The sequence below is a fragment of the Falco naumanni genome, chromosome 13 (genome assembly GCF_017639655.2).
Source record: "Falco naumanni isolate bFalNau1 chromosome 13, bFalNau1.pat, whole genome shotgun sequence".
Classification (NCBI taxonomy): domain Eukaryota; kingdom Metazoa; phylum Chordata; class Aves; order Falconiformes; family Falconidae; genus Falco; species Falco naumanni.
This window is the reverse complement of record NC_054066.1, coordinates 1,510,508-1,522,484: the sequence shown is the minus strand read 5'-3', so window position 1 is coordinate 1,522,484 and position 11,977 is coordinate 1,510,508. Positions and strand designations below refer to the sequence as shown.

General features: G+C 44.1%; 1 protein-coding gene across 8 annotated transcripts; it reads left to right on the top strand.

The window, feature by feature from the left end:
* Nucleotides 1-11,180, top strand: RNF168 (ring finger protein 168). 8 transcript variants are annotated; one of them, XM_040613242.1, is made up of 9 exons: nucleotides 46-112; nucleotides 418-546; nucleotides 639-751; nucleotides 1,303-1,643; nucleotides 2,561-2,637; nucleotides 6,605-6,781; nucleotides 7,468-7,592; nucleotides 7,888-7,975; nucleotides 8,617-11,180. In XM_040613242.1, exons 4-9 carry the CDS (start codon nucleotides 1,343-1,345, stop codon nucleotides 9,697-9,699), a joined length of 1,851 nt encoding a protein of 616 aa, XP_040469176.1. In that variant the 5' UTR covers nucleotides 46-112; nucleotides 418-546; nucleotides 639-751; nucleotides 1,303-1,342; the 3' UTR covers nucleotides 9,700-11,180. The 8 variants fall into 8 exon arrangements, with proteins under 8 accessions (XP_040469174.1, XP_040469177.1, XP_040469176.1 ...); XM_040613241.1 differs by lacking the exon at nucleotides 46-112 and adding an exon at nucleotides 875-951 and having other exon boundaries at nucleotides 201-546; XM_040613239.1 differs by lacking the exon at nucleotides 46-112 and adding an exon at nucleotides 853-951 and having other exon boundaries at nucleotides 201-546.
* The last annotated feature ends 797 nt before the right edge of the window (nucleotides 11,181-11,977 follow it).

Below are 11,977 nucleotides of genomic sequence, written 5' to 3'. Positions count from 1 at the left end.
GGTGGCGCGCGCGGGCAGCGCCACGGCGGCGGCCATTGCGGGAGGCCGCGGCCTCGCCTGCCGCCGGGCCGGAGGGGCAGCCGCCGCCGTCCCGCCGCGGAGACGCAGCTCGGTGGGTGCCGACTCGTCGCTTTGAGCGCTCGGGGAGCGGGGGGGGGAGCCGGGGAGGGTGGGGGGCAGCTTCCTCCCGCTCCGCGCCCCTGGCTGTGGCGCGGCGGCCCTGCGCGGCCTAGGGGCCCCCGCCGCCCCCCGCCCTGCCTGACCCCTGGTATTTGTTAATACTTACAAATTGAAATAGGCCCAGAACGGGCGTACGTGGACTCGGAGGTTTCTCTAACTAACCGCCTGTAAAACTAGGTGTCTCCTTGTCACTTGGCATCCTTTTTAAAAAAATTAAAGGATTTGTTCAACCAACAGAGAGCAGAAACAATAAAACCCAACTTAAAAGTACCTTTGCCTCCATGTCGAGTTTCTGTGTGGCTGAAGCTGCAGTGTTTTCTCTCAGGACCTCTCCTCTCTCTGAAGCTGGCTGTTTTGAAGAAGCTTGTAAGAACTTTCTTAAGCTCCTGTGCCTTAAACCCCAGTATTTTTATCCTTTTTGCTGTATGTGCCTGTTGTTTTTGTTTTCTGTTCCACAGTGGTTTTGTGGGCCAAGTGGAAAAACCCTCTGAGGAACGTTGGTGATAGAAAGGCTGGATGATCTCCACTGGCTTAAGTCCTGCGAGAAGATGCTGAAGTGTGGAATGCTTTGGTTAGTTCTTTGCTTATATTAATGAAAAGTATTTTGACTTTTTAGTCTCAGCTTAAGCAAATGAAGGAACAAGGAAGAACCTCCTCTCATCTGAGGTGTAGGGGTGTTGTATTTCACCTGCAGAATGTGGTGGAACCAAGTACCAGTAGCAGCTTTTGAAGGAGGCGCGCGTACTGCAACTGACAGAATGGAAGGTTAAGGTAACTGTGATAACATATCCACCAAATGTGAGCATAGCTGCTTGATTGTAAGGACTAAATGCTTTCCCCCCACCTCCTTACACCTCCTTGCTGTCCTGAAAGCACCTGTTAAAACTCGCAGGAAACTGCAGTAGGAAAGAAATCCTGCTACCCTTTCTTCATGACTTCTGGGAAGACCAGAGTCATCTTCTGACAGCTGAGAATCTCTCAGATTGTAAACAAAAGTAACCACTTCAGCAGACTTCTTAAATCCACGAACATTTTCATAAAGTAGCCGTAAACCTGAGCATTATGTATTTTCTTTTATATCCATTACGGGAAGTAAAATCAATGTTTCTTTTTTGCTTTCAGGTACTGATGTACTAGACTTGTTCCTCTACTTTGTGTCAGTATGTCGAAGAAATTGGAGGCTCCGCTTTCCTTGTCTGACTGCCTCTGCCAAATTTGCATGGAAATCTTTGTGGAGCCTGTGACACTGCCATGCAACCATACCCTCTGTAATTCTTGTTTCCAGCTGACAGTTGAAAAGGCCAGTCTTTGTTGCCCTTTTTGTCGGCGTCGAGTCTCTTCTTGGGCACGATATAATGCCCGCAGAAATACACTTATCAACTGGGAACTCTGGGAAAAAATTCAGAAGAATTACCCGGAGGAGTGTGAACGTAGGATTAACGGACAGGATTTGGAAGAGGAAAGTAAGTAAAATGTCACTTGTTCTGGGATGTCTCTGTTTTACCAAGGTAATTACTGTTGGTGGACTGTGGATGCTGTGAAACAAGAAACTGCTCATAGACAGGTGTGTTACCGCTAGAAAATGCAGTGTCAGAGCTCTGATGTGAAAGGGGCTTGTGAGGCAGAGAAATGGCCATCCGTGCCTCTTTCGTTTGTAGCACAGAGGGTAAGTCACGTTGCGTGATCTCTGAAGTGGATGTTTGTTCATGCGTTTTGCACAAACTGTCCATGTATGGCTGCCTAGCCTTGCTATTCCTTACTGATACAGCTTCAGCTGTAAAGTCTGTAAGTGGAGTGTTTGCGTGTGTGTATTTATTACTGTCAAGTTTTAAGTGAAGTGTTTAGAAAATTTTCAAGTTTTAGACACTGTTAATTAGTTTGGTTAGAAATTCCAGGGCTTCAGTCTGTGCAAGAGTCTCTGAGCCTAAAATTGTGGTGTCAGAGAAAAGGAAGTGAAATCTGATTAACTCTTTGAAGAAGGATTTTGGGGTTTATTATGTTGTAAGTTCCCTTGGGGGAGGCTAATTGGGAGGTTGGCTTTGTGACACGTCATTCCAGTTGCAGTATTATGAAGTCTTTTTCATCACAAAAAGCAAGGAATATAAGTTATCATCAGCATATATATATTTGCTTTATATACGGTGCTTGGAAAACACTGACTGTTCTTGCTGCTCACTAATGCAGTGCTTTTTTATTTTGTTCCTTTTTTAATGCAAAGTGCTGTGTTTTTTTTTTTCACAGCGCTTGATTTAACTCAAAACATTCCTGTGATAGGGTGTGGAAGTAATCTTAAAATCTTTCATCATCGACTGTTGTGATCATGCTTTGTTCCTCACTTCTCTTTTTTTTTCCCCCTGCCCCTCTTCTTCCTCTCAATTAGTCTGTGTCCCCCATCCACAACACAAGCTGAGCAAGCCTGGGGAACTGAGGCAGGAATATGAAGCAGAGATTAGCAAGGTAAGTCTAAAGATATGTTAAAAAGCATAAATGTTTAGTGTCTAGTTATTTTAATTGTTCACACAAACAGCTGTAATGTTATTTGATGAAAAAGAAAGGAACTTAAAAGGGCATTGCTGTTAAAGGAAAAATTCACACAGACATGGGTACTGCTAGGCTTTCTATAATCACAACTCAGAGTTGGGCCACCACCTCAGTGAGTGGCAGAGAACAAAGGGAGGCAGCACAGCTTATAGACACTTACCAAATCATTATTCAATGTCCAAAGTTTTTCGAAGTTTCCTTTGGTCTTGTCAGTTCTGTGAATCCATCACCTGACTCTGTCCCAGTTGATTCATCTATTCGTTTCCAGTCTCTGCCTTGGTTCCAAGGTCCTCCTTGGATCATAATCTTCTTTTGGCCTGCTTTAACTCACACGATCGTTCAAGTACACTTAGTCTTTGAACAAGCAATTCCTATTCATACACCATTTTTTTCTAAAAACACCTGTGTTTCTGAGGGCACCTGTGTATACAAATTGATCATCTATTGCTTTTCTATTCTCCTACTGATTAACTTGACCAAGTGTTAAACCAGCCTTGGATTTGACACGAGGCAACACAAATTTTCTTTTGCTAGTTGATCTACACCTCCTACCTTACCCTCTCAGTTGTGCCAGTAGTGTATGCTGTCTTGTTGTCCTTGGCAAGTAGGTGTGCTTCACAGGCTGCGAAAGATGTAGTGGTACCCACACAGCAGAATGCCCAGGCAGGTCTGTTAGTCACAGAGTGGTTGGGGTTGGGAGGGACCTCTGGAGATCAGCTAGTCCCGCCCTCTGCTAAAGCTGGTTCCTCTAGAGCAGGTTGCACAGGGTCGTGTCCAGGCAGGTGTTGAGTGTCTCCAGAGGAGAGCCCACAGCCTCTCTGGGCAGCCTGTGCCCGTGCTCTGTCACCCTCACAGTAAAGAAGTTCTTCCTCGTATTCAGATGGCAGTTCCTGTGTTGCAGTTTGTGCCCGTTGCGTCTTGTCCTGTCCCTGGGCACCTCTGAACAGAGCCTGGCCCCGTCCTCCTGACGCTCGCCCTTAAGGTACTTGTAGTCATTGATAAGATCCCCTCTCGGTGTTCTCTTCTCCAGGCTAAAGAGGCCCAGCTCTCTCAGCCTTTCCTCATCAGGGAGATGCTCCAGTCCCCTGGCCATCTTCATAGCCCTCCGCTGGCCCCTTTCCTGTAGCTCCCTGTCCCTCTTGAGTTGGGGAGCCCAGAACTGGACACAGCGCTCCAGATGCGGCCTCACCAGGGCAGAGCAGAGCGGCAGGTTCACCTCTCTCGACCTGCTGGCATTGTCCCTCCTAGAACACCCCAGGATCCCACTGGCCTTAAGGGCGCACTGCTGGCTCATGGTTAACTTGCTGTGCACTAGGACTCCCAGACCCTTCTCCACAGAGCTGCTTTCCAGCAGGTCAGCCCCTGCCTGTGCTGGTGCATGGGGTTATTCCTTCCTAGGTGAGGGACCTTACTCTTGCCTTTGTTGAGCTAGGTTCCTCTCCACCCAACTCTCCAACCTGTCCAGGTCTCACTGAATGGCAGTGCAGCCTTCTGGGGTGTCAGCCACTCCTCCCAGTTTTGCATAATCAAGCAACCTTGGCTGTCCCTTCATCCAGGTTGCTGATGAATATGTTGAACAGGACTGGACCCAGGACTGACCCCTACAACCACTAGACTCTGTGCCGCTGGTCACAACCCTCTGAGCTCTGCTGTTCAGCCAGTTCTCAGTTCACTCCCTGTCCACCCCTTACCCACACTCCCTGAGCCTACCTATGAGGATTTTATGGGAGAGTGTCAAAAGCCTTGCTAAAGTCAGGGTAGATAACATCCACCGCTCTCCCCTCGTCTACCCAGCCAGCCATTCCATCATAGAAGGCTATTAGGTTGGTCAGGCATGATTTCCCTTTGGTGAATCCATGTTCACTACTTCTGGTAACGTTTTCCTACACGTGCTTAAGATGAACTCCAGGATGAGCTGTTCCATCTCCTTTCCAGGGATGGAGGTGAGGTTGACTGGCCTGTAGTTTCCTGGGCCCTCCTTCTTACTTTTTTGGAAGACTGGAGTGACAAGGGCTTTCCTCCAGTCCTCAAGCACCTCTCCTGTTCTCTGTGACCTTGCAAAGTCTTGCCCCGGGCAATAACATCTGCCACCTCCCTCAGCACTCAGGGGTGCACCCCATCAGGACCCATGGATTTGTGGGTGTCATGTTTATCTAAATGATCTGTAACCCCATCCTCCTCAACCAAGGGAAAGTCTTCCTTTCTCTGGAATTCCTCTCTTGCCTCTGGGGTCTGGGATACCTGAGGGCCAGGCTTGGTAGTAATGACTGAAACAAGAAGGCATTTGGTAACGGCCTTTTCTGTGTCCTTCGTTGCCAGGGCACACGCCTCGTTTGGCAGCGGGCCTACATTTTCCCTGTTTTTCCTTTTGCTGCTGATGTACTTGAAGCCCTTCATATTGTCCTTGACCTCCCTCACCAGATTTTAATATCTAGTAGACCTCTTCACATCCCTGCATGCTCTCACGTTCCTATATTCCTCCCACGTGGCCTGTCCCTTTTTTCACATTCATAGATTTTCTTCTGTTTGAGTTTTGCCAGAAACTCCTTACTCATCCTTGCAGGTCTTCTACCCCCTTTGTTTGATTTCTTATTTGTAGGGATGCGCTGATCTTGAGCTTCAATACCTCGTGTTTCCAGAAGAGTTCTTTTGGGGTTAGCGTGTCACCTCTCACTATTTGCATCCCTGCCCACACATACTGGAATGCATTTTATAGGTCCTCAAATGCACATTAAGTGTTTCAGACTAACAAATGTGAAAATCTGGAACTGTTTGGGCTCTAGTCTTGTATGTGCCTTCTTGATTTCCCTCCTTAAGTAACAGACCACAATTAGATGAGCTTCAGTAATGAACACACAGCATGTTCTTATTTGCTCTCTCCCTGTGTGATCTGTGTTCATTTGAAAATTGGAAAATATTTGAAAGAACTCTTAATGCTTGCCTGTTTAAGGATCTTGTTCCCCTTCAGACATGGTAGTAGTAAGAATTACAATTGGCAATAGTGTCGGAATGCTCCTTTCCCTGACAGCCCCGTTGGTGGTTGTTACAAGAGCAGGGGGACTACATGAAGCAGAGGACTGTAGGGTTCTCTTTTATGGCAGTTAGGGGACAAGATTGCTCGGCAGCAATCGTGTTAATGGAGATAGTGCCCAAAAGCGGTGAAACAAGTATGTCTGGTGCCAATCATAAGGCATCAATACAGGATCTGAGACAAACTTGGCCATAACATAACTTGTGTAGTATTACAGCTTGGCACTCGTCTCTAAAGCAAGGTTCCAGATTTCGTTACCCAGTTAAGAAAGCTTTATTGAAGTACTTTGCAGTCCTTGTGGAGTTACTGATTTATCAAGGGTGGGCATCTGCTATAAGGAAGGCAGATCTAAAATTCTTGTCTGACCCTTTGGGCTTTGAGTGTTTCAAGAGAGCAGGACTCTTCCAGAAGAGAGGTGTGCTGTCTTTTGGGCATCTTGCACCAATATTGGGATTACGACTATGCAAGCAGGTTGAGCAAATGCTGTGGTCTAGCTGGCAACCAGCCTTGTAAAGAATCTTGATCTGAGTTTCTCTGTAGATCCGCGTATTTGGAGATCTTAGTTCTTGTTACTAACATTTTGAAAAGGTAATGGAATTTAACCTTGCAGGAGAGCAAGTGTTAGTGGTATAGTCTTACCAAAAGGTAGGTCAGTGGTATCAAGCTGGAGACTCTCCAGTATCGGTTTGATTCTTATTTCTTTGGAGGCTTGTGTAATTAAATACTGGGTTTGAAGTGTGCGGAGTCTTTGTGAATAGTGGATCATTCACATGTAAGGAGTGTCATCTGAGAGGTTCTGGCGTAGTGTGGTCTGACAGTAGTCACCAGGTGTATTTTAAAAAAACTTCTTAGGTGGAGGCAGAAAGGCGAGCGCATGAACAAGAGGAGAACAAGGCAAGTGAGGAATACATTCAACGGCTTCTAGCAGAAGAGGAGGAGGAAAACAGATTGGCGGAAGAAAGACGGAGGGAGATGGAGAAACAGCTTAAGCAAGATGAGGAGTTGGCCTGGCAGCTGAGTAACAGCCTGGTGAGTTAGGATCAAGGGGGACAGTAGAAAATGTTGATATAGTGCAAGCTACTTAGACTTTTCAAAGCAAAAGTTAGAATTCTGAATAATATAAATTTTATTTTAACTGTAATTAGAAGCTGTTGTCAGCCCCCAGTACTTCAGATCTTGGATTGACTATTAATTTTTGAAGAGCCAGTGGGAGGGTAAAAAACCCCAAACATTTCCACCTGTGTAATATGCACTTGAAACGTATGCTGGATGTTTGCATTGTGGAACAGTTTAAAACGTTGGTTTTCTTCCAAATACTTCCTTTTCCTAATGATTTTAAAAATACTTCTTTGGAAGAAATTGAGGTCTGTAACCTGAAAAAAGGAATGTACAATGAAAGTTTACCTTATGTTTTGGGGTTTTTTTTGTTAATTTGCATTGGGGTTTTAGTTTGTTGGCTTTTGCTACCCAGTAATAGTCCTAACGGTGAAGCCTGTGTACTAACTAGAGCAAAACCTGTTGTCCCTTAATGCTAGGTACAGGCAAGTGTACAGAACATGTAACATTTCTGACTGTAACTATCCATTACTTAAAGTTCTCAAGTTCTTTGGACAAAAGTAATTCATTCTGCAGCAGAAACAAAGTAATTCTCTGGGTTTTCTCCAGTTTGTATTGTGTTTTGTTTTACATAATGCTATTTTTACTTGTCATTGAAGAATGATCATTCTAAAGGACGTGTGCCTAGCAGTCCTTCACCAATAGGCAGTCTCTCACCTGAAACGTCCCCAGCTAATTTGTGCAGGATGAAGAACAAACCAAGCAACTCTGGAGACATTCAGAAGTAAGTAATTAAAGTTTTTCTTATTGGTCTGTTTCTTGGTATAGTGTCCCTCTGCTCCATTAGCTTCCCTGGAATCCTGTGGTCCAACTTCCCCAGGTAATCTGGGGCAAGTATTAACTGTTGAATGTCAAAACGTCTCCTTGTAGGATAATACGGAGGAGAAGGGAACACTTGCCCTTCTCTTACTGTTTTTGTTTGGCAGAATGAACCTGAAGATCTCGATTAATGCAAAGGACTGACAGTTAAAGAAAAAGAGTTTTAAAAGGTTTTGTTTTGCTTTTTTTTCCCTTTTAAGGTATCTGTCTCCAAAACTTCATCATACATTGGGATCAGCATCATTCTCTAGAACAGCAGAAAGAGGCAGGAGTGACTCTGGCTCTGTGGTAACTAGAATAATTTTGTTATAAATCTCAGTGTTAGTAATTAGGGGTTCTTTTCCCCTTGCGTATAGGATTGCCAATCCTGTATACCCCTTGCACATCAGCGCTGGGCAGTTTATCTTGTCCTTTTTGAATTACCTTCAGTATTTGTGATTCCTCAAAGCGGAAAGGCAAGAAGCCACGCTTGGCAGTCCACAGAGGCACACCTGCAGCTTACTTCAAGAGTTCCTTTGTATAGCCTTACGTATGCCTTACCTGTCTTCAGCGAGCTCTGGGTTGCAACCAAGGGTGTATAAAACTAAAATGACGGTTCTGGAGCTCACTGGAGGAAGGTTGCACTCCAATTTTCATCATTCCATATGTCTGTCTTACCTTTCCTGTTGGGGTTCAAGAGAAGATGGGTAGGCTTGAACAATTGATTGAGTGGTTGTTAAGAGGAGAATGCTGCAGTTGTGCAGTCCTTCAGCTAGGCTTGTGAGGTGGTTTTAAATATTTTCATTATTGTTGAGCAAGTATATATTTTTTTTAAAAGAGAACAGTCCAAGTTAATATCCCAGAGTTGCTATGATCAGTGCAGCTACAAGAAGAGAGATTGGAGTTTCATTTATACCTGTTGGCTTTTGGTAAGTTTACATTATTAGTAGTCTCTCCCTTTTCTTCAGGAGACCACTGTCAATGAAGGCAGCGGTTCTGCATGGCAGGATGAGCAAGAGGAAATGCCAACACTGTCTCCACAGCTGACCGGTGTGATTAAAGATTCCAGTTCTAAGGATTTGTTTTTGGAATCGTGCATGAACTATTTCAGTGCCTCAGCTTCAGGGGAAACTGCTGCCATTAAGCAGGAAGAAACACCAGGACCAAATTGTCCAGGAGATGAAGTTCCACATGTGCTTCATAGAATCACGGAAGGGGAAGGGTCTAGAACAGTTCTTTGTAGATCCAAAAGAGAAGATGGTAGAATTGAGACAGACAGTGGCAGTTTAACACGGGTAGAAAGCATAAACCTGGAAAAATCTGCTGAAACTTGCGCTGGTACTCAGTCAGCAACAGATTGTGTGATGTCTGACCACAAAAGCGAAGTATGTGATCTCATGAAAGTGGCTGGACACTCAGATGAAGAGAAACCAGAGGGACTGCAGAACGCAAAGGAGACTCCAAAAAGAAAGTCACTGGAGGCCCCAGCTGAAGCAGTGGTTGACTTGTGCATGCCTGGTAAGAAGAGACGAACTATTCTGGAAAGTTTAGAGGACCAAGGGGAGCAGATAAATGATTTTAACTTGCAAAAGCAGAAAGCCTTTGAGCAGGAGTTGCATGAAAGGCGTATGCAAGAGGAGCAGGACAGGCTTCTGGCTCTGCAACTACAGAAACAGATCAACAAGGAGGAAAGGACACTGAATCGACAGAAGGGCTCTCCAGATGAGTATCTTCTTCGCACCAAGCCGCCTCAGTTTGTGAAAGACTCTCCTTCTAGAAAGGGAAGTTCTAAGGTGGCAAAAGACTCAAAGGTACCAAAAAACCAGGCCGAAACAAATCACCGCAAGAGTCGGAGAGGTTCTTGCAATGAAAACTGGCAGTCCCCTACCAGAGTCCGAATGAAATCGCATAGCACTAAGGGAGGAAAAGTTTTGAATTGTGTCGTTAATACCAGTGATGCAAATGATATTTGTTCACTGCCTAGTAAGCAAAAGACCATCCTTCAGATGTTTAAAAGTTCTGTTGTGGAGTAGATCAGCAGAACCACAGATGCATGGTGGAATGAGAATGGAAACCATGGTTTAATGCCTTCTCTTGTGTATAGGCAGATCTTCCTGTAAGCAGTTTTAAAGTTACTGGTTTTGAGGGGCATCACTTTAGGTCACAGAGGTGTTGTATATTCTGAGATGTTTTAAAAATGTACACCCCTGGACTTAAAATTTAATTGGTCTTCTTCTGACTACAGCTTATTTCCTAGCTACATAATTTTGAATGTGAGTATTGTTAAGTGTTTAGAAACAAAAATAACTGATGGTTGCCTTTTATGGAAAGGATGCATATTCCATGGAGGAAACAAGCAAAAAATTCTGCATTTCCAGAGGTCTGCCAGCTGCAACACTGAAGCTTGGCTTGGTATAGCTGTGTTCTGTTAAATTGAAGCATGTTGCTGGAATTCAGGATATTTGTTGAATTGCGTTGTTTGTATGACAGCAAGAATATAACTGGACAGCCAGACACACTCTTTCCCTCTCATATACTAACCCCTTTCTTAGACAAAGAGGGAAAAAACAGGTCGTTCTCCCGCTGCCAAAGCCAAGGATCTTTCATAGATACCAATAGATAAGTGGTTCTGGGCTTGTATTTACCTCTGTTCATAGAGGTGACTTCTGCAGATCTGACTGCCGCTGTTGTTAAGAAAAAGATACTTTCCTTTATTGCTACTGTTCTGTAACTTTATTCTTGTCTATTATTACCTATGTTTAGTGTTATTTAATTTTCATATGCAAACTGGTTTGAGTCTGATAAAACCACATAATAAAAAAATAGTTAGTCCAGGAAGCCATTAGGATGGAGAAAGTTAAAACAAAAGGGGGAAAAGCAACGGAAAATCAGAGTTGTCAGTAATGACATAAATATAATTAAAGATTCATGTCACTACCTTGCCTGGCTGTAACTGTTCCTCTCCATTTTTAGAGGGACTACCAAATAGTGTCTTCCAGTTGGGTTTAAAACTACCATCGCTCAAAAGAATTGCAGTTCAGACATGGGGAAGCTGAGGCCTGTAGGAAGTTGAGGCTGGTGAACAGTTAACCAGCTGCTGCTCAGCAGAATTCTTCCATGGATCATTTTTTCTGTTGGTATTATAAAACCATCTTTGGTTTTGGCCTTTCTTTGCTTGTAATGAGGTATTTTTCCACTATACATGTTTGAAAGAGAGCAAAGCACCAATCTACATTGCTGAAGTGGGTGTACTGGTCATCCAAGTTAGCACGTGTTTTAAATGTATACTTCTTTTGAACCTCATCAGTGTTCTATAGGCTTTAACTGGCTTCTAGGAAATTTGTAACAAAATACTTATCTATTGGTGTATTAAAAAATGAAACAAAACCTGAAATTTTATTTGAAACATGAACAGCACACCGAGCCGAAAACATACATTGTTTTGTTTTCTTTGCCTGCATGTCTCAGTAATGCTGGGTTTCTCAAAAATAAATGACACTTTTTGAGAAAGTTACAATAGGTGACCAGTTGCAAATAATTCCCTCTTGCTGTCTCTAGCATTGTGCTGGAAACCTTCCTTCAATATAGATCTGTTTCTGTTTAATCCTTACCTTTGGGTTGCTTTCTGTCTTACCCATGCAGTCAAATATATCTTTCATGAATTAAGCTGTTAAGGCAGAGAGATTGACTCTTTTCATGCTAGTGACACATGGTAAGCACATAAAAAGGGAACTCTCCATTTGCAAAGCAGCTGAGGAGTAGTTTATTTTTTAAGTCTATTCACCCTCATGTTAAAATAAATCTCCAAAGCATGGTGTCTGCTTTTAACTTGCTCTGGCATGGAGCTCCTCCTTCCCAACCACGTCTCCTGATGACCCCTGCTCCTCTGATTTATTGTCATTTTGGTGTCGTGTTGTTGAGGATTTCAGAGCAGGTTGGAAATGGTTTAGAGCAGTGCAGGGCAGTTCCTGGCCTTTTCCCACACGGGTCACTCCTGCACTCTCCTGCCAAAACCCTAATTTTGTGCCTGATGCAGCTGTGTCTGCAGTGTTTTTTCTGTGGTCCTGACAGTCCTGCTGTACCCCTTGAAGGGTTTTGAATGTCTGCCCTGTTCTTCTCAACCACTGCCTTTAATGCCTAGCACCAGTCTGAATCTCAAGTGTTTTCACCCATTAATATATAAGAAATAATCTTGCAAGTATTACAAATTCTGACTCTGGTTAATTGCTGTATATTTCACAGGTCATCACTATACTCCAGCACAGCAGTGCTGGCTTTGGAGATGCTTTTACAGCCAGGTCCTGATGCTTG